The 22,815-nt window shown below is 40.9% G+C and overlaps 1 protein-coding gene across 1 annotated transcript in view; it reads left to right on the plus strand.

Moving 5' to 3' along the window:
• Window positions 1-15,054, plus strand: part of LOC125415875 (uncharacterized) — a 38,372-nt gene extending 23,318 nt beyond the window's left edge. Inside the window, exons 2-4 of the mRNA XM_087896997.1 lie at window positions 1,426-1,552; window positions 2,601-2,696; window positions 8,033-15,054. Of these exons, the coding sequence (XP_087753123.1) occupies window positions 1,426-1,552; window positions 2,601-2,696; window positions 8,033-9,450 (1,641 nt within the window). The 3' untranslated portion in view covers window positions 9,451-15,054. The remainder of the gene's footprint in view (window positions 1-1,425; window positions 1,553-2,600; window positions 2,697-8,032) is intronic.
• Window positions 15,055-22,815: the final 7,761 nt, after the last annotated feature.

The raw sequence follows: 22,815 nt of genomic DNA on the forward strand, positions 1-22,815 counted from the left end.
TTGCCCTACTGTAGGCAATCTCATTGTTTGAAGAAGAAGAAGAAGAAGAAGAAGAAGAAGAAGAAGAAGAAGAAGAAGAAGAAGAAGAAGAAGAAGAAGAAGAAGATTTGAAGATGTACTGGCAACGTCCTCATTGTTACTTAACCCTGTGCCCTTTATTAACAGATATTTTTAGTGTAATCATTCCTTACAGAGTAGATCTTTCCCCTGCACCAAAAGTCTTGAGCATGGCTCCTCCCTCCTCCTAGTGCTGAAAACACCGTACACTTCAGGCACAATCCTCAGTCTGACCAGAGAGTCTCCGGCCTAAGGATGAGTGTTCATAGTACTAGAAGGTGCTATAGGAGAGACGTGATACCCCAACAGTCGGAGTGCCTGAACACTGACAACATTAATATCTGTGATATCCTGTAGATGAGAATTTCATGCGGTACTACCCCTAAAGATGTATAAAAAACCACCCAGCGGTGATGGCTCATGCCTTTCGTCCCAGCACTCAAGAGGCAGAGGTAGGCAGATTTCTGAGTTCAAGGCCAGCCTAGTCTGCAGAGTGAATTCCAGGACAGCCAAGGCTACACAGAAAAACCCTGTTTGGAAAAACAAAGCTAAACAAAACAAAAAACCAAACAAACAAACAAACAAAGTATATGCATCCTGGGTTTCCATTGCTGTGACAAAACATCATGACCAAAAAGCAAGTTGTGTGTGTGGGGGGGAGCAGGGTGTATTAGCTTAAACTTCAGTATTACTGTTTATCACTGAAGGAAGTCAGGACAGGATCCTGGGGGCAGGAGCTGATGCAGAGGCCATGAAGGGGAACTACTTACTGACTTGCTTCCCCTGGCTTGCTCTGCCTCTTTCTTACAGAACACAGGACCAGCAGCCCAGAGATGGCACCACCCACCGAGGGCTGGGCCCTCCCCCCATTGACCTCTAATTGAGAAAATGCCTTACAGCTGGATCTCATGGAGGAATGCCCTCGGCTGAGGCTCCTTCCTCTGATGACTCTGGCTTGTGTCAAGTTGACACACAAAACCGGCCAATACAATATGTGCCAAAAAATTACTGAGAGAGGGGGAACTGGTCTTCCCCAAGGATGAACCCACTCTCTATTCATTCAGTGTGTAGAATACAAGCATATCACACTATTTCACATTATTCTGCTTTCTTATAGCATATAGGGTCACCTGCCCATGGCGGGCATCACCCATGGTGGGTTGTGCTGTCTATTGTCAATCACTAATGAAGACAATGCCATAGGCTTCCCTACAGGGCAGTCTTAGGACTCTCAACTATGCTTCTCTCTTCTCAAATGACCCTAGGTAGTATCAAGTTGACAGGAAAACTATTCAGCTCAATGCATCTTGGTATTTATATTATTATTTGTGGTTTTAATTAATTATCATTCGCTGGTTTTTGTTGCAGGAAATGCTGTCCTTCTGGGATGTGGCCATTGAGTTCTCTCCAGAAGAGAGGGAATGTCTGGAGCCTGCTCAGTGGAATCTGTACAGGGATGTGATGTTGGAGAACTACAGCAACCTTGAATTCCTGGGTGAGCATCTCATCTATAGTGACTTCTTATTTCACCCTCAACATATAGCTTCCTCGCTTTGTATGTTGTCTCATGGGAGCATTTCAACAATCAGTTTCATATCCTTCGTTTTCAGAAAAATCAGAGTGGTTAATCCATAGCTCAAAGCTTTCCAGTATTTCCTTGTGTTTGAACTGTCAGTGTTAAACGTGTATTCCATTCAATAATATGTCTACTGGGACTGCTAGAAATTCAATGCCATGAGGTACGGAGCATACTTGTTAATTAAAATATTTCACAACCTAGTTTTAGTTGGGGTGTTCTGTGCTGCATGGGTCAGTTAAAATAAGAGGTCACGCCAAGATGAAAGTTTAAGGCCTGTATGGCAGCAGGAAGGTCCAGCCTGAGATGAACTGAACGCTGAACAGCCGCCATGCAAAGGCATAATTACTTATTCTTACACAATGTTATTTTTTGGCTAAAGTACTTCCTCACACCAAGGTTCCTAATCTAATGTATTTGTCTCTCTAAAGGAAAGCATCAAATGGCCTATGTCTTTAGTCCGTTACTCTATGTCATTTGTAACATGAACTAATCTCAGAGCCTCAGGAGGGCCAGAGGCATCTTGTGACCACAGTCGTGCGAAGGCTGCAGTGTCCCTTCAGGAAGCAAGTGTACAAATCACAGAAAACAATCGCTGTATTCCACAAAGATTCCTTACTGTTCTCCACATTGATTCTCCATGATCAAAGTACGTCTAGAAAGCAAATATTCATTCTAAAGTTTACCCTACAATGAAGTGAAGAGTATTAATCCTAATGTCTACCCCAGATATAGTGACTGCAAAATTCCTACAAATTTTAATGTTTTTCCCTTTCAATGAGACTCAGAATCTGGACATTGTACATTCCTTCATGTCCTGTAGTGGTCCTGCGAGGAAACATGTATGGAAATGATTGTCTGTGGTCATTTATTTCATACCTCTTTCCTTATAAAGTGTACTGGAAGGGACTTGTCAGTTCCCAGTTCAAGGACACTCCAACCATCTTGTTCCCTTTCCTACAAACAGGTCTTGTCATCTCTAAGCCACACCTGGTGACATTTCTGGAGCAAACACAAGGACCTGGGGATGGGAAGAGACCAGCAGCAGCCACCGTGCACCCAGGTGTGTAGGATTGAGGGGTTCAGGGGCAAAAAAGTAGGTTTTCCCATGTGCGTTGATAGGAGGTGTTGTTGTGGAGATAATCTCTCCGTCACGTCTTTGTTATCAAAGGAAGATGTCTCAGACATTCATGATGGTTTAGTTCTCCTAAGCTTTGTAATTCCCCCATCGTGAGCTGTGTATGTTTTTCTGCAAATCTCCAAGGTTTTTTTATTTTTTTTATTTTATTTTAAATATTTATTCATTTATTATGCATTCAATATCTGCCTACACGTGTGCCTGCAGGCCAGAGAGGGCACCAGATCTCATTACAGATGGTTGTGAGCCACCATATGGTTGCTGGGAATTGAACTCAAGACCTTTGGAAGAGCAGGCAATGCTCTTAACCACTGAGCCATCTCTCCAGCCCCCGGTTTTTTTTATTTTTTAATTCTACATTGTAATGAAGACTCAGGGAAATGCTGTTCTATGCAGAAGACTCATGTATTTGCTGGGCTTGTGAGCAGACTCATGCCAGAAAGATGTCTACACCAAAGTGAGCATGATTGGGTTTTTAAAGTCAAACCCACAATTCCATCACACAGAGGCAGACAGCGACAGAGGCTGAACAGTATCAGTTCTGTTGATTAGAACACTTTGGGGGTGCGGAGCAATTGGATAAAACTCAGACAAGCAGGAGTCAGTTTGGACAGTCCATTCCCTGCTTAACTTTGACATCATGTACAGAGGACTGTATAATCGAAGGCTGTATAAATTTTTCTCTCCCTCTAATATTTTCTCTGTACATGAATTACATTTGTACTGACCATGACTATAAACACAATTTTGGGAAGACTAAGTATATTTAATCTCTCAGTAGGTGACTCAATAACTCTTAGGTCTCAATCGTCTTTGTTCTAACATCTTACTGTAAATTAGTGACTCTTATCAGATTAGGATATGCTAAATGGAAATAACTTATCTGTTAAAAATTTCAGCCCTAGAATTTCCAGTTGCTGAACTGAAGCTGTCTTATACTGAAATAAACCTTAAATATAAATACAGTCTGTGGAGGCACTGGGAACTCCACTCTCCCCAGCTCTCTGTATTGTCGCTGCACAAAAGCTCAATCAGTCCCCCTGACCTACATTCAGTAGCTTGATAAATCAGAAAGAAGACAGTCAGAGGAGACGAGGAAGCCTGGCCTTTTTAAGGGAAACCTGTAAGAATAAAAAGATGTACAATTAGTTGTTCTTGTCGTGACTCAGTTTCTCTAAGTGGGTGCAGTTTAACAAAGTTAGCAAAGACATAAGTGACTAGATAGTATTCTTTAATTCAGTGTTTTTCTTCAATATGAATACAACTTTATAACCTTAGGGATGATAATAAATTTCGATCATTAAGTATATTATCTTTAAGTCTCCTCTCCATAACTGTCTTACATAGACAGGCCTAAAGTGACTTCCTTCAAGCTTTAAAGGTTTTGCCTTTTATTTATATAATTAATCTAAGTAATTTAACCTGTTTATCAGAGATAGAACCTCAGCTATATCTTTGGTATCTTTTTAAATGATTTCACTGATCCACGCAGAGGAACTTAGTGTGCCAGCAAGAGGTTTAGAGTCAATAGACTTGGGTGAGAACAACTTTTGTAGAACCGAGAGAGGAAAGATAGAACAGGAATTCCATCTGTAACCGAGTACAGAATCCATTGAGACACATCACTCCCTTGGGCCCAGGCATCTGATTCTTTACATATACTCCCTTGATTAGGCAATTTCAAATGAGATATCATAAGTTTAACAAGTAAATTTACCCTTTGATTTAAGAAAATATCCCAAAGGGGAGGTTGTTAGTATCTATTTGTATGTTGTCTGTTAGTCAGTACATATAACAGCTTTATGTATAACAGTACATATAACAGTATACATCACATCACTGCAGAGGTCCATCCAGCTACCCAGCTTTAGTTTTTCTGGCCTGTACACCCTAGCATCTCTAGGAAACCTTGAAACCCCGTGCAATTGAGTCCCAGTTCCATGCAGCAGGGAGGTGAGGGCTCAATGTTGTCCATCTCCTCTGTTTTTGAAGGGATATTATCATTTAACAAGCCCGGCTGTGGTTGCCGTCAGCGGGCACAGCTAGAGTTATGAAGATGGTGTTCAGCTTAGAGGATACTGTGCAACATCCATTAAATTAAAAAGGTTGAATCCGAACTGCACAGCGAGGGTCATGTGACGCATTAATATTACCTGTGCGCATACTGTTAAAGTGTTATGTCATGGAAGTTTCCAGGTCAGCCTTATAGTAAACATAACACGGTTGTCTTTATGATTTAGATAGTATGTAGACTGATTTAGTTGATGTTAACAGCATCTAACAGAATTCAGCTGACTATGATTTTGGCATTATTATTGATTGCATTTAGACAGAGGGTCTCTTTTATCCTTTTTAATAATGAGCTGCCCATTGGTTGTTTCTACTCTACATTTCTTTCTCTCGTGAGGTAATTAATAGTAGCCTCCCTCGGAAGAAGTTCACCTCTTAGCTCTTCTTTTCCTGAGCGGTCCTGCTGTTCTCCTTCTGCCTGTCATGGAGTCAGGGAGCCAGCCTGACCAAGAAATAGGGCATTGGGGAAAAAATTGAAGAGAAATGTGCTTGGGTTTGAAGTGGTTGGGGAATATCTTTTTACCAGAGCCAGCTTTTCAGTGAGCTAAAACAGTATTTAACAATTTATAAAACTATTATCTGTATTTAAATGACATTTGTTTCTCAATAAGACTGAACATAGTAATTTAGATATCCATGTGTCTCTAGATGTAAGCAGACAACATGAATAGTTTTATGTGTTTTGCCTTTTATAAAGATTTCAGTATTTAGGATAATATACTCATTCTCGTTAGACAGGGACATGCTGACTTCTTTGTGGGTCAACCGCTAATCATTAAATACATAAGTACCTGCAGCCTAGAGACATTTAAACAGAAAACCATAAACTAGACATTGAAGCAACTCAGAAAGTTCTGGAAGCAAAAGTAAGAGTATCTAGGCTTGGTGGAGCCGAGACAAAGGCTGAGCTCAACCACAGGGCTAAGGAGTCCCAAGAGCAGATAGAATGTGTATCTTAGAGGAAGCAGGCTTGCAGACCCAGTAGAAAGGAACCAACTCAGATTGTATCTTCTGTCTTCTGCACAAGCAGCATGGGACTCCAACACATAGAAAGCTGCACCATCTTTTCCACACACCGAGCTAGAGTCCAAGACCTACGTGTGCTCTCTTGGCTCCTTGCTCTCTCTGTGGTGGCTCCACTCCTGTCTACCCTGCAGGCTCTGGTCTGGTGACTACCACAGTGACCTGTGTTCCACAGTAGAGGACGTACTGCCCCTATGTGGACCATCTCGCACATCACTGTATCAGAGAGATCCTATAGCTCGGTCCTCCCCAGGCAGAGTATTCCTTTAAGGGAATGTGACTGGGAGTTGATGAGGCTTGGGTTCTTTACAAGACCTTAATGTTTTGTGTTGTGAAACAGTGGATCTTCCACAGCTGCTGGGGAGGCTGCCTGAGAACATTTTCTTAGCAGGATTGTTTAGTTGGTGGAGCATTTGGGTCACATTCAGGAAAAATTGAGTCCCTTTGGGAATTTCAGTAACAGACTCTGTACTATTTTCTACACATCAGAAAAAAATGCACACCTTTCTAAATGTCTAGGTGTGAAACCATTGTAAAAAACTAAGTTCACATATTTCTTTCAAGTCACTTACACTCATGTTGAGGAAAGTGACTCCCATCAGAGTTCTTAGTCTTTGATGAAGATATTTTCTAGATTGTTCTTTATCATACACTCAGTAATAAGGATTTAGAATGTATGCCCTTTGTAGAAATATATTCTAAGATTAAAATTGTCTGTAGCTAGGAGAATCTAAGCTTTCAAACTTTTGTGGGTTCAAAATTTTTCTTTACTTTGCAGTTTTTTTTTGTATTATATTGGAGGTGTGTATAGCCTAATATCATTTGTTATACATTCCCTATATATTTCAGTGGATGGATAAAACACATTGATAAAGTACAGGGTAAAGGACATTGTAGGGTTATAGAATAGCCATGAGCTCTGCTTTGTGAATTTCTACTTCATGGGTAAACAGTCTCCTGTTTTCATACGCTGTTCATTGTCTCTCTCACTTAGGGCCTAATGTCTGTTCATTCTTGTAAATGAATAAATCTTACAAATACATAAATTTTTTGCTTGGGCATGGTAGTCTACTCCACTAGTCCCAACACTTGGAGCCAGAGGAAGGTGGATCTCTGAGTTTGAGCCAGCCTGGTTTAGAAAATCAGTTCCAGGATAACAAGATCTACACAGAGAAACCTTGTGTTGAAAAAGCAAATTTAAACAAAAGAGGAAATAGTTCATTTTTTTTTCATCTATTAGTTGACAAATATATTGTCTCAGCAAAACTACTCTAATTCACAGATGAACCTGAAGCTTTTTTTTATCATGACTTGATATGTTTCAGATATATATTTTCCTGTCCTCCAAATAAAACATAAAATCTTGTCCTGAATTTTGAGCTATATTATCTCATCTTGTTGTGGACTGTGGTGCCTGCGCCACCTGGAACCACAGCTGGCAAGGGCCTGGGGATTAAAGAACACCGGCAGCACGGGTCACTCATGAAGCAAGAACGCCAGTTTTATTGTGTTCCAAGGCAGCTTACGTAGTGCTCTCCTTGGCCAGTAGCCACGCCCTAGCTCTCAGGATTTTCAGCTGCAAGCCCACCAGAAACCACGTCCTTGTTATCAGGAACTCATGAGGGTTCTGTGCTCAGAGCAGCTATAAGCATAGAAAAACAAGATGTTTACCTCCAACAGGCAAAAAGGTCATAGAAAGTTCAGGGTCTGTGGGTCTGCAGCTCCCAACAGTGGACTTTTTGTAGAGCATATCCTTTATGCCTTTCAAAATAAAACTCTATGTGGATGATAAAGATTTTGTATTTTGATGATGACTCAGAATCACACAATCACAATTAACTTTGTTTAAGGCTTGACTACTTTATAATTTCATAAACAGATAATATCTCTATTGTTTAATAGGCTTATTTCTGCTAGTAAAATGCTCTTACAACTGAGTTAGCTATTATACCTATGCTCTATTTTGTTGTGCCTGTTATTCTACTATGAGTATAAATTATTTCTAGCTACAATATTTTATCCTTCATCCTCAGTGCCTGTTGGTTTGAAATATACTGTAGTTTGTCACTGATGTTTCAATATGTAGTAATAAATCTCTCCACGTAAAAGTATTGTAAGTATGATGAATATTTCCTAGCTTTTCTTCATATCTCAACTTTGCTTAACAGGAACAACATCCAATGTTGATTATAACTCACTACATAGTCAATGCCAGAGAATTCATCCAAGGGAGAAACCCTACAAGTGTGAAGAATGTGGTAAGGCCCTTAGTTCTTATAAAACACTTTCAATTCATCAGAGACTTCACACTGGAGGAAAACCCTACGTGTGTAAAGAATGTCACAAGGCCTTCAATACTCGCTCATCACTTTTTATACACCAGAAAAATCATACTGCTGAGAAACCCTACAAGTGTGTAGACTGTGGCAGATCATTTTACTATCTTTCGATGCTGAAACAACATCAAAGGATTCATTCTGGAGAGAGACCCTACAAGTGTGAAGAATGTGGCAAATCTTTTTGCTATCCCTCATTCCTTAAGCAACATCAAAGAACTCATTGTGGAGAAAATCCCTACAAATGTGAAGATTGTGGAAGAAGTTTTTCTTGTTCTCTACGACTTCAGGTGCATCAAATAATTCATTCTGGAGAGAAAACATACAAGTGTGAAGAATGTCATAAAGCTTTTCGTTATCACTCATCCTTTTGGAGACACATGAGAGTTCATATTGCAGAGAAGTCATACCAGTGTGAACTGAGTGGAAAAGAATTTACTAAGCCTGCCTTTCTCTTTGGGAACAAGGCAGCTCACACTGCAAAGAAAGCCTACAAGTGTGAAGAGTGTGGCAAGTATTTTTGTTCAACTTCATCCCTTAGACGACATCAAACAATCCATTCTGAAGACAATCCCTACAAGTGTGCAGAGTGTGGCAAAAGGTTTTCCTACTTTGCACACCTGCAAGAACATCAGACAGTTCATACTGGAGAGAAACCATACAAATGTGAGGAGTGTGGTAAATGTTTTTCCTCATCTTCATCCCTTAGACGACATCAAACAATCCATTCTGAAGACAGTCCCTATAAGTGTGTAGAATGTGGCAAATGGTTTTCCTGTTCCAGGAGTCTTCGGGAACATCATGCAATTCATACTGGAGAGAAACCATACAAGTGTGAAGAATGTCACAAAACCTTTCGTAAATACTCAACCTTTTGGAAACACAAGAGAGTTCATGCTGCAGAGAAATCCTACGAATGTAAAAAGTGTGGGAGCTGTTTTTTCTCATCTTCAACCCTCAGACGGCATCAGGCAGTTCACTCAGAAGACTATCCCTACAAGTGTGAAGAGTGTGGCAGCTGTTTTTACTCATCCTTGTTCTTCAGACGCCATCAAATAATCCATTCTGAAGACAGTCCTTATAAATGCGTAGAATGTGGAAAACGCTTTTCCTGTTCCAGGAGTCTTCGGGGACATCAAGCAATTCACACTGGAGAGAAACCTTACAAGTGTGAACAGTGCCATGAAGCCTTTCGTAATAGCTCATCCCTTTGGAGACACAAGAAAGTTCATACTGCAGAGAAATCATAGCATTGTGAAGAGTGTGGCAAATGTTTTTCTTCCTCTTCATGCCTTAGATGACATCAAACACTCCATTCTGAAGATAACCCCTCCAAGTACGCTGAGTGTGGAAATGCTTTTCTACTTTGCACACCTTCAACAGCACACTGGAGAGAAACCATCAACGGTGAAGAGCTGGTAAATGATTTTACTCTTCTTCATCCCTTAGGCAACAGAGAGAGAGAGAGAGAGAGAGAGAGAGAGAGAGAGAGAGAGAGAGAGAGAGAGAAAATTTATTCTGAACACAGTCTCCAAAAGTATGGGGAATGTGGCAAAGACTGTTAATCTTTATAAGCTTATTGGACACATGATAGTTCATACTGGAGAGAAATCCTACAAATGCCTTAAAAGTTTACCCTTCTTCAACCCATAAAATACATAAAATGAATCATTCTGACTAGAAATTCTGTGAGTACCTGGAGAAACAAGGGTGGAAAGAGGAGTCATGAGGAGAGGCCAGCCAGTCAGCAAGGAAGCAGGATGTGTAGAAAATGAGATAATAAGCCATGAGCCACGTGACAAAGCATAGATAAGGAATATGGGTTGATTTAAAAGTAAGAGTTCTGGGACACTGTCTCCTAATTCCCAGTTCTGGGAGACCTGGAACGGGTGTGTAAAGTCGGCTCAGTGACAAAACTCTGACCATCTGTTTCAAACAAGTGGCCCAGATAGCCTGAGCCATTTTTATTTTTACAGTTTCAATAGTTTGCCTAAACATTTTTCCAATCTTATTTATTCTCTTAAGTTTCTAATTTCTTACAATAGCTGCCAACTTTTCCCTCATCTCATTCCCTAATAATAACAATAACTGCCAACATATTCCCTCACCTCATTCCCTTTCCGGCCCCAACCTTCCCACTGCTAATCATTACCTATTTGACTCATAGCTTTAATATTAGAAGCACAAGCAATCTAGCAAACAACAGAGGAAGTTTTCTGACTAGGCACACCTACAGGTAGAACAGTGTGTTTCACGGGCTGCATTGGTGGTTACAGAAAGAGAATTTTGCCCCTAGCGGTTAATATTTCACTCCAGTCAAATCTGTACTCATCATAGTCAACTCATCAGCCGAGGCTGGACCACTTCATTCTGTACTCTAACATCTCCTCTAGGGAATATACCAGGAGTTCCCACCATCGTGTAAGCTACATAACTAAAAGCTTACTCTTTCTAGCTGGCCCTGCTTACCTCTTGTTCCCATGTGTTTCTCCTCCCAGCTTTCTACAGCATTGGCACAGCTGTTAAGGACGAGGGCATTGTGGGCTTCTGTAATTATGCTTCATTCCCAGACTGTTCCACTAACCCTTGATATCATCTATTTATTAGCATCTCTCTAAGATCCTTGTGGTTAAAATCATTCTATCTAGAACAGTTATGCAAATTTGTAATATTGTCCTGAACTTCTGTGACTGTTTCAGGATAGTCACAAGGTGCATTTAACATCCTGTTCTTAAGAAGCCTGAATTCGTGGTCACACCTGAAACATCAAAGACTTTAGGGGCTAACTCAAATGCACTCTGTCTTTTTAACAACATCCCTTCTGGTTCACCCAGAGGAAAGTCTTCAGCGGGGAGGTTTTCCTTTTGTAAATAGCCATTTCATCCATAGCTCTAAGAAAATGAAACTCAAATTAACCAGCAATAATTTGTATAAGGGAAGCAAGAAGAGTGCTCCTGAGGTCCTGCCCAGAATTGTGCAGCAAACTAGCCATGGGCCTTGCCAAAAATGGGTTAGATTCTCCAGGGCCTTGCAACAAGGAGAGTTTGTTCAGGCTGTTCTCAGGAACCCCCAAGAAATCCACATGGCTCCCATCATCTTTTTTGTTTTTAAATTGAAGTTCATGAACATCACGAAGGACTATGAGAAAGGCAAGTCTTAATTTATATAGAGGGCTGGAAAGAGAATGATTAAAATAAAAAATAAACCAAGAGCAACAACCAAATTAATGATAAATGTCCAAAAATGTTTTATAGTTAAAAAGAGGTAATTGAATTTAAAAAATGAGATGCTTTCTTTTCGGCAGAAGACATCTAAAGATGTCGTTGTAATTTGTTCATGGAGAGAATGAATATTCATATCTCCATTAGAACTGTTCCATATTCTTCTAATATCAGCCTGAATTTGTTCCCATGGATAATTAGAACCGTTGTAAGACAATGGTGTAACACAAATCCATTTATAATTTGTATGACAAGCTGCAGTAAGTCTAACTTTAATATTTTGAATCTGTGTACCTATGTATAAAACTGCCTCCTCCAATGTTTTAACCCTATTGACCAGGCCCTTATCAATAGATTATTGAGTAAAGAGAGTATCAGAAACATTTTTTAGACAATGTATTAATATGATCAGCCATATGTACTGTACAATGGCCATAGTAGAGGCAGTTATAGTTCCAATAATAGAAAATAAGGCAGAAATACTCAAAGACTGAAATAAAGCATTTGGGATGGAAAAGCAGATTAGGAATAGTTTCCATAGCATATATACCCAAATTATTATACCAAGGTCAAAGGTTAACAAGAAGAAGAATATAGGGAAGTTTGTGGACAAATAAAATAGTACCTAGGGACATAGTTAGATTGATACAGTTAGTAATAAAGCAGTTAAGACAAAAAATTGGTAAGAAGTGTCATATTTTGAAACTGAAAGTGAGCCATGAACACCTTCAACAAGGATTACAAAAGGTGTGTAAGCCAGAATAAATAGGAGGTCTGTAAAGGTCTTTTAATAAAAGTATAGTTAGTAGCCGCAAAGAGTTTATATAAATGTCTTTGAAGATAGAATCAACATGAGGGCTTAAACATGGGAATGACCCATCCTGGGAAAACCAATGATCCACAGGAGTTGGTTTTAAAATAAGATCGTCCTACCAAGAAAAAGTGAAATAAAATAATTTTTTTGAAGTTGGATATTTATTCAGTGGGTTATGGAGGGAAAAGGAAGAAGGAGAAGAGAGGAGAGAGAGAGAGAAACAGAAGGGGGAGGGGAGAAATGAGGAGAATGGAGTGAGGCAGGAGTGTGAAGTAAAATAATTTCTATAATCAATACCTGGATTGGAAAATGACCAATCATAACTCTTTTTATTTGTGTCCTTTATAGTATAAATGACTCCTTTATTCGGGAAAATGCAAGACAGGGTACCATGTGATAGGACTAATATTTTCCCAAGTGTGATTGTATTTAGCATTATTTAAACAGGAGGGCATGATGATAGGAGACTTTTGATGCATATAACTTGGCGCAAAAAAAAAAAAGTATCGTAACACAAAGGATGGATTAGGGGCTGAGTGAAAACTCCAGAGGTAGTCCAGTTATATCCCAGCAGGAGTTCATGGCTAGCAAGGGTTACTTGCTAACCCTCTGGCGCCAGGCCGCCATGACATTATGCTACAAACTTTTCTTTGGTAGTAGCCAAAACTGTTAGAAGGAGCCTATCCGCTGCAGACACAAAGCTCAGTGTCCCAAAATGATGATTGTCCCTAGATCTGCCACACCTAGGGGAATCGGCTAACAAAGCCCTACAGGAAAGACTAATACATCCGAAGGGAGGAGAAATTCCCGCAGGGGAGAAACGAAGAGACAACCTGTTTGCATAGCCCATACAACTTCAAATGTCAGAAACCCTATGATATACAAAGGCATCTGAGTCACCCCCATCAACTTGGAGTCATTCACCACAACTTTAACTTCCTCATAATCCCAAACGGCAGGATGGAACAAAGGTGGCTCAGGGACATAGGTCCAATGCTGCTCCTGAGCCTAGCATAATGCTACAAGAGAAAATAATACCTGAATACTAAGCAAAGTCATCATAGGAAAAAAGAAATTGAGGAGAGGGTTACTTCTGAACCATTTCTTCAGCATGCGATGTAAGTGCCTTGATTTGCCCCCAAGTTGGCAAAGAAACCTTCCAAGTTGCCTTAGCATGTCACACCGACTGCAAACTGAGTTGTGGAAGCCAAGATAGATGGAAGTGGGCCAACAGCTTCAGATTAACACGATCCCGCCCGTGATCAATGGCAGTAGCCGAGGGCATGGTTAGGACTGCAGCAGAGGTGTGTGCCATCTTTGGATCAAGGGGCAGCGGTGAAGTTGGAGAACCCTACATATGGCTGAATCAAACAGTCTGGAACCCAGAGTGGTGTATCAGCATCCTGTGGAAAGATACAAGCACCCCCTCTTCTGGAAGTCAAAAGACCATCCAGTCCCTTCTATTTTTTTTTTTTTGGGCAGATTTTTCCCTTTTACCATAGTTTTGTGTGTGTGTGTGTGTATGTGTGTGTGTGTGTGTGTGTGTGTGTATTTGATAATCAGGGTATTTCTAGGAAGCAGAAATGCCTTCTGAGTCTAAATTAAGATAATTAAGTACAAAGAGCATGGTTTAGAATGTAAAAGGGGGAGGAATAGTTATACTCTCCCTGTTGAAGCTTGTGAAATTGGGAGTGGGCAGGGATGTGGTCCACAAGAAAGCGCAATTCTGTGCTCGCATTGAGGACTGTAATGCCCGCAGCAAAGAGAAAATCGCGGTCTGTGAAGCAGGAAGCAGAGCAGTTTCAGTGTGAGGAGATAAGCAGGCACTATCACAGGAGCCAGTGGAAAGAGTAGACGTTTGATTAAGCAAAATTGCTAACACTTTCGAACCAGCCCCTATCCCCACTTTCTGAGCAGAACGTTCGTTAGTTTGAAAAGAAGTTGACCCCTCATCAATCAGATGAAAAGAAGTTGACCCCTCATCAATAGCAGATGCAGCAGCACCATGAGAAGGGCCATCTGTAAGCACTAACGGAGCCAGTGAATTAAAGGTTCTATTTTACAAACTTGGAAAAAGAAAAGGGTGCATCTTTAAGAACCATAAAATTGGGTGAGCTGGCCATTGTGCCAATCTGTCAGATGTCTGAGTCAGTCGACAACGTAGTCAGCTGGCTCGCAGTGAGGGTGTTATCTCAAAGATATCTTTGCCAAAAGGCTCTTTGCTACTTTTACTATTTTTCCCAGTAAGATGGAATTTTGCATAAAGAAGAGCAATTCATTTGATAGTAGCTGGCGGATGAATCCATTCTAAAGGTCCTTCTTGCTATACTCGGTAGTTGCTTGATTTCTTTAAGAATTTATGCAAGGAAGTGGTTCTCATTTGGATTGTCATCATTTCCCAAATCACAAATTACTTGAAAACAGGAGAGAAAATCCCTAGCTTATTGTGCCTGTTTTAATGTTTCCTTGAATCCCATATCAACAGAAGATAGGGAAGATTTGTACATTACTTGAGAAAATACTTCCTTAGTCCTCAAGGGAGCTGAAGGTGCTTGGGCAGTTCTAAAAATATTAGCAGTAGTTGTACTCACCAAGATAAGATAGATAATGGAGTATTTTCTCTGAATTTGTCAAATGCTAATGGATTCACATTGTTAATGTAATTACTGCATATATATATATATTTGTGTATAGTTATTGTACTTGTTGTATATAGTTTTTCTATGTTAAATAAAACCTTTGTGTTTTGTTTAGACGAAAATGGAAAAATGTTCTATATATTGTTTGTGTCCTGACAAATAAAGCTCACCTTGATATCAGAGGGTTGAGCTAGCCACTATTTAACCATAGAGGCCAGGCAGTGGTACATACACCTTTGATCCCATCACCTAAGATCTTATACCTTTGATCCTAACACATGGGAGACTCATGCCTTTGATCTCAGTACTTGAGAGGCACATGCCTTTAATCCCAGCACTAGGGAGGTGGTGACAGGAATATAAGGCCTGTGGTGGTGTGGGAAGTCCTTCTGTATATGTGTTGCTTTTTTAGGTAATGAATAAAGAAGCTGCTTTGGCCCATGATAGGGCAGAATAGAGCTAGGTGGGAAAACTAAACAGAATGCTTTGAGAAAGTTGGATGAGTCATTGAGATGCTATGTAGCCACCAAAGGGGAAAGACACGAGCCAGCAGCAAGAATCTTGCTGATAGGCCACAAGCCTCATAGTAAAATAGAAAATAATAGAAATGGGTTAATTTAAAATGTAAGAGCTTGCTAGGAATACACTAGAGTCATTGGCCAAGCAGTGTTGTAATTAATAGGGTTTCTGTTTGAATATTTCAGGCCAGGGTGGCTGGGAATGAATGAACAACCTCCAACTACACAGTGAAGACAGGATCTTAGGCCCATTCATTCTGAGATTTCACAGAGACAGGACCATCCCACACCCACACCCCCTATTTTCAGTCTTAGAATTTGGTGAGACAGGATTCCCCCATTCAGTGTGAGGATTCGTAGAGACAAGATCACCCCCTTTCGGTCTGGGGATTCAGAGGTAAGAAATGTGGCCGCTCTTTTGCCTCTCTGATCTTTCAGCTTTTGCCCAGGTTTTTCTTGATAGGATCACGTTTCACACTATGACAAGTTTGGGGAGAAAAGGCTTTCATTGGCAGAGGGTCCCACAACGCTTTTCATCATCGAAGGGAGTCAGGACAGGAGTTCAAACTGGGTGGGAACTTGGAGGCCAGAAGTGCAGAGAGCCGGGGTACTGCGAACTGGTTTGTTCTCTGGGGGTGCTCGGACGGCTTTCTTACGGCATGCCATCCCACGTCAGTCATTAAGAAGTTGCCCTGTACTCATGTCTACAGTCAGATCTTACGGAAACATTCTCCCAGTTGAGGTTCCCATCTCTTAAATGACTGTAGCCTGCTTCAGGTTGACATAAAACTAGCCATCATGGCTTTTAACAAGACTGGCCATGACAGCTGGCTGGACCGACCTCTGAATGAAAAGTTTACTAACCCTGGCCTAATGGTCAGGCCCTGTATAATTAACTGGTTGTTAAATTTTGACAATTGAAAGATAGCCTGAGTAGAAATGGTTTCAAGGGCAAGAAACTACACCTTCATTAAAATTGAAGATTTTTAAAGTAAATAAGGCAAATAGGGAATCAAATGGCTTAGGAGAGGCTAGGTCAGTTTGACACTACACCTCCTCCACTCTGGAAACTCTTCATTCAAGTAAATTGCATCTCCTTTGTTCATAAAAAGGATTCTTCAGCACTGGAAGAGGACCTCAATCGGCAATTCTCAGCCTGTGGGTTGGGACCCTTTGGCTAACCTCTATCTCCAAAAATATTTACATTACAATTTATAACAGTAGCAAAGTTACAATTATGAAGTAGCAATGAAAATAATTTTTATGGATGGGGTCATCACAACCTGAGGAACTGTACTAACGGGCCACAGCATTGGGAAGGTTGAGAACCACTGACCCAGATAAGTACAAACAGTCCCTCTTGAGAAATGCCCTTCTTTAGTGTTTTACAAGTCGAACGGTCCCTCCTTCTGTGATACTGAAGGATATAGTGTAAGAAACAAAACCTCAGTCTACACCTTGTGTGATGTGAGTATTCCTTTTCACCTTTCAAAACCCTACCTTTCTCACTGACCTAAGAGCCTTTCTGAGGTGAGAGACTACTCTTGGTACTCTAGTCTTACATGGTTTAATAATCATAGTGACTTGTAACTTTCTCACAAGGGTTATTTCATTTGCAAGTTCTGAGGGAAAAGTAGAATTCTTATTTTAAGAACTGTGGCTGTCAGATTAGGTGGCACCAACATAAAAGATCCATCTGGCTAACATTCATAGTAGAGCACAGTCTAGGCGTGCTACTGTGGGAGGAACAGTCTCACCCAGCCGTGAACCCAGGGAGCAGAATAAATGCTCTGGCAGGTTGTGTCCATAGAGTAATAATGGCGGGAAAGGTGTGGAAGTAACCACCATTTTCTGATTGGCTTCAAAGCTTATTCCACAAATGGTAACTGATGTGATGTTATTTTGGTGATAAACTTGTGCCTGATTAGGTTATAAGCCCTAGGGAGAATTTAATGCCGTTATTCTAATGAGTGGACAGTAACTAAATGAACCCAAGTTCTCATCTTTATACCCATAAAGTGAGGCACCTCTCCACACCCCCCTGGAAAGACTGTGTGGTAGGTAGAGAATAACTCACAGACTCGCAGTTGGTCAGGGTGCAGAGAACAATAGCCTGTGGGGGGCTCTAGTCTAAAAGTGACACCTACATCCATCACACATTGTAAGGTGTGTAAGCCCCCTTACACACTTCTAACTCCAAAAGTCAGGGATGCATGAGGGAGAAGAGGTGGAAAGAACGTCCGAGTCAGATATAGTGAGTGTCTGCTAGAAATGTCAGTGCCATCTCATGCATGGACATGCTGTGGTTAATACTACCTGGACAACCCTATGCAGGCTAAACCCAGCCTTGCAACAAGCATGGCTGCATAAGGGCCTCGTTATGTCTCACCCTGAGTGGAGGGGCAATGGCTCCTGAGGGAAACAGTCCATCTGAGAGTCTTCCAGGGTCCGGTTGGCTGTCCTACACCCCACACATGGAGGGGGCACTAAGTGCAATGAAGAAACCAAGAAAGAAGAAGCTCACAAAGTTGGTAAGTCACGTAGTTTTTTGTTTTTATTTTGGTTTTTGGTTTTTTCGAGACAGGGTTTCTCTGTAGCCTTGTTGCTTGTCCTGGAACTAGCTTTTGTAGACCAGGCTGGCCTCAAACTCAGAGATCCGCTTGCCTCTGCCTCCTGAGTGCTGGGATTAAGGGCGTGCACCGTTTTAAGGGTAAGAAATAATAGGTTAAGGGATGTGGAGATTTGAGTAAAACATGTAATATACACTACAGACCGAGAGGCCAGCTGCCAGATTTGCTCAAGGGTAGTAAATATTCCTCAGAGTAGCAAGGGCTTAGGAAAACTTTCTTGTGTCTCTAAAAAGGTCTTTAGGAAGGAACCCAGTCTCATATGATCTGAAGATAATTTTCTTTATTACTGCAACCTGGAAATACTCTCACACAGGATGAAAAACTCTAGCTTATATAAGAGCTGCATATATTTCTTAAATAAACAGCGGAGGAAGTGCCATTCTATAAACACATAAGAAATCGCATTTTTTTTCTTTCCGGCTTGAAAAAGTAAAACTGATCATAGCCAGGGCAATGTTTGGGTGTCAGCCAGATACCTTGAGTTTAGTATGTAAAGCAGGCAGGAAAGCACAAGGTGAGAGACGTGGACCTGGAAGCATCCTGAATCTTAAGAAACATTCTTCCATTCTATGGACCTGAAAGCATCCCAAATCTTAAGAAACATTCTTCCACTCTGCATAAACACTTAGCTAGACCTTAAATTTTATAACATAAAAATGAGTTAGGAATATGTGCAGAAAGTCAGTTACTGAGACAGGGAGTTGTGTCTTATGTGCCAGACAATTTGCAAGCGAGAAACTGGGACTGCAGTTGTTGCTTGCCTGACCTTGTTAGCCACGCGAAAACTTGTGCTTGAACACTTCCTCTCCAGGGCATCTAGCCTATTTTAAATTTGCTGAGGTCTTAGCTAAAGGCCTGGCTATGAAAATCTATTGTATTAACCGAAATTACACAGTATAAGAAGTCATCCTTCTGACAAATCAGACATAATTACACACAGAAAGTGTAAAACACCTCACCAAAAGGCTGTGGGAAGAACCCCACAGCTGCTGTTCTTAGGGAGGTAAAGTGGTGGCATGTGAGGAAGTTGTAGACGCAAAACAGCTGATCCCCACAGCCAGTGACCCCACGGACTTCACCTAGCAGGGCTCATCAACAGAGAATTATTCACCCAGTAGGTCGGCCTGCTGAATACTGTCACCTGCTCTATATTCTTCACTGGCCTGCTGTGAATATACATGTATTAAGTCCTGCCAAAATAGAGTTTTAAAAACTGTTGCTTTTGGATATATCCAAACTTAATTTGTTTTAGCAGTGACTACAGCACATGACTGACTGTCATAATGTTTCCAGAGGGTCAGCATCCTACTGGAAAGGCACCATGAAGGAGAGAAGGAGAGGACTCCCAGAAGGGCTGAGGTGCTGAGGACTAAGGGGTCAGTGTAACCTCAGGGAAGAGACAGATGGCTTTGCAGAGACGAGATTGGGTCAGACTCACCTTGATTCTTCCCTTTGGCTTTGCCATGGGTACAACAGAGGAAAGCTGAACCGTGGCTTCACCTTCCTTTCCCTCCCTCCTACATCCATAGTGATCACAGCTGCTTTAAACCACTATAAAAATAAAAGTTAAAATAAAGGATAGACATCACACACCTCTCATTGAGTTTTGTTAAAAACAGTTTATTAACATGTTAATGTCCTGGCACATTAGAAAAAACAGTGAAATGAACAAATCTCAAGAGTACATCACAACAAAGCAGTCTAAGCTTCAGGCTTTAAATTACACACTAGGTCATAACAAAGACGCAGGTGTATAGAAAGCTTCTGTTTTTTAGAATGTTTATGACATGGCCAGCAGTGCACCTTGAGCACAGATCAGGTGAAGTTACACTTTCTTGTCAGGACTACCAGGGTGCAAATAACGACATGGAGACATTTCTTCAAACGATGACATGCCACATTACCTCATCTCTCTACTGCCCATCCTTCTTCCACGTCTCTACACTGCCCATCCTTCTTCCACGTCTGGCTGAAGACTTTCCCCTTTTTTTTTTCTCCCAGTGTTCTCTCTGCCTGAAAGTGATGTGTGATCCTAACTAATATTAATAATAAAAACCCGGAGTCAGATATTAGGAGGTGAAAGCTGAAGGATCAGAGAAGCAGAGCAGCGGCCACCAGAGTTCTTACCTCTATGAAATCTGAGACTAAAAGGGGCTGAGATTCTGTCTCCACTCTGCCTTATCCATTCCCCTCTGTCCATGCAGACCTGCAGACCTCTATGGTTAACTAGTGACTACCTCCACCCTCTGATATCCAGGCTAGCTTTATTTGTCAGAACACAAACATAGTATCACAACATTAAAGTTCCATCTATATTCTCCTGCCCAGCTATTGGCCTTCTTGTTACACCAATTAAAGCAATACATCTTCACACAGGGTACATACGCCCACAACAATCAGCTTTGCTATGGGAATGTGAGTCAATGTTTTCTTCCGCTAGAAGTCTCTGCAGACCTAGGTAACAGTTTCCTCGGATCACAGAAGTTTCCTCGTGAATGGAAATGACCTTTACATATATACATTTGTTTTACAAGAGAATGATTTTTCAAAGGAGCAGTTTCGGAGGAAGCTTATGTGAGAAATATAGCAAAGACACACTCCCAGGAGTAGACAGTATAGCAGAGACACCCTCCCAGGAGTTGTTTAGCAGAGACTAACAACATCAGGCCTAAATAGTATAGCAGAGACTGAATGTCAGGAGTAAATAGTGTAGCAGAGACATACTCTTAGGATAAAATAATATATTAGAAACATATACTCTGAGGAATAAATAGTATAGCAGACACTCACACTTTGGGAGTAAATTGTAAACCAAAAGTATACTCTCAGGAGTTAATAGTATAGGAGAGACTCATAATCACAGGTGGCAGTTCCCATCTCTAACATTAATTTTAAACTCATTATTTAAAAATTTTAAAGACATAAAAATCTACATGTGAAAATTCACAAGACTGGAAAACTTCAGAGCTCATGAACATCTATAGAGTTAGAACAGGCAATCAGAACAGAAGCCAGGGCAGTTGTTGTAAGGGCTGGAATGGAGGCCTATATTCCACACTGCCTGGCGGTCAGAGAATCCCAACGACCTACAAGGTGCAATTTGTATCTTCCACACAGGAGGGGATCGCCTGGCTCTTTTGAAGTAAAGCCATCCCAGCAGGTGCCAGGATATGTGCTGCTCTGCTCCTTGTATTGTAAATTATGAGATCACCTGGAAAGGATGTGTTTTCAGTCTACACAACAAAACAGACATAAGCAAGACAGGACTTAAGTCATTTTCCCTGCACCCCGACCCCCGCTACCTACGAAACAATGCTGATGAAGTGATAAAGTTTGTGTTACCTTCCCCCCCTCAGTTTACGTTGATATAAAAAGCTGTTTGAAAAAGAAACGTGGTGATTTCAGGATTTGAATCACCACGGAGACTCCCTCCCTATACTGTCGTGTGAACTGTGTCCTCATTGTTCCCACGCCTCCACTTTGGTGAGAAGAGTTTTATATTGGGGCTGAACCCCGACAATTTGTATTGGGTGTGACTGTGTTTCTGCACTTATACAGCATGGAAACTAGAATCCGTAATGGAGTGGGAACCCAGAAACCAGTTATCGTATGTCCCCTTTCACAACCCATGTTCATTACTTGTTTTAAATCCTTCCTCATCCCCTAAACTTAACTTTTATTATCACCTTCTGTATATTATATATGTACCAACATGCCAATATCTTCACATACGTTCATACATTATTGTCTAGGTTACACATGTGAGGGACAACATACAGTGCATTCTTTTTATGACTGTGTGACCTCACTTGAGATACATTCTAAGTCCATCCATTTTTCTGTAAAGATCATGATTATAGGTTTTTTTTGGGTTTTTTTGTTTTGTTTTGTTTTTTGATTTTCGAGACAGGGTTTCTCTGTAGTTTTTGGTGCCTGTCCTGGAACTAGCTCTTGTAGACCAGGCTGGCCTCGAACTCACAGGGATCTGCCTGCCTCTGCCTCCCGAGTGCTGGGATTAAAGGCGTACACCACCACTGCCTGGTGTGATTATAGGTTTTTAAAGAGCTAAATAGCATCCCTGTGTGTGTGTAATAAACATTGTCATTTATATATACCAAATTATCCATTAATATAGTCGTGGACACCTATGTTCTTTCATGTTCTTTACTGTTGTGAGTAAATAAACGATAAATGTGGGGTACAAGTATCTCTATAGAATGGTGAGAGGTTCCCTGAGCATCAGCCCAGGACTGAAATAGTGGGGACACTGTGGAGACAAGAGCCCTGGTTCCAGTGGTGTGAGGTCATTATGGGTGTAAGATGTGGATCTGGAAGGTTCCAGTGGTCAGTGCAGCACCCATGGTCTATGCTGTTGTGGTCTCATAGGCTACCTTGGGTCAAATAGCAGTTTAATATTTGTCTCATTCCATCAGAGAATGCTACTGATATTCAGTAAAGACAGGTCCAGACAGAAAAAAAAACTCTAAACAGGTTACAGTATGTTTAAAAGATATACATATGCTTTAAAAAGAGAAGAAGAAGGGTATAGACAGTCATAGAAAAGAGTAGTTAATAAATAAGATAAAGTCTTTAAAGAAATGACTTATATTATAGAAAGTGGGAAATAATACTGACGTTACTGAACAATGTATTTCTAAGCAACAGGATAAAGAATGTACAGAGTGCAGACAGAAATTAAGACTGCAAACAAGATAACCAGAGATAGATCGAGGGCTGATAGGAGAAATTGTTAGGCACACAGGCATTAAGACATGGATGATGAACAGCAGAAT

This window comes from Myodes glareolus, chromosome 15 (genome assembly GCF_982192425.1).
Source record: "Myodes glareolus chromosome 15, mMyoGla1.1, whole genome shotgun sequence".
Lineage (NCBI taxonomy): Eukaryota > Metazoa > Chordata > Mammalia > Rodentia > Cricetidae > Myodes > Myodes glareolus.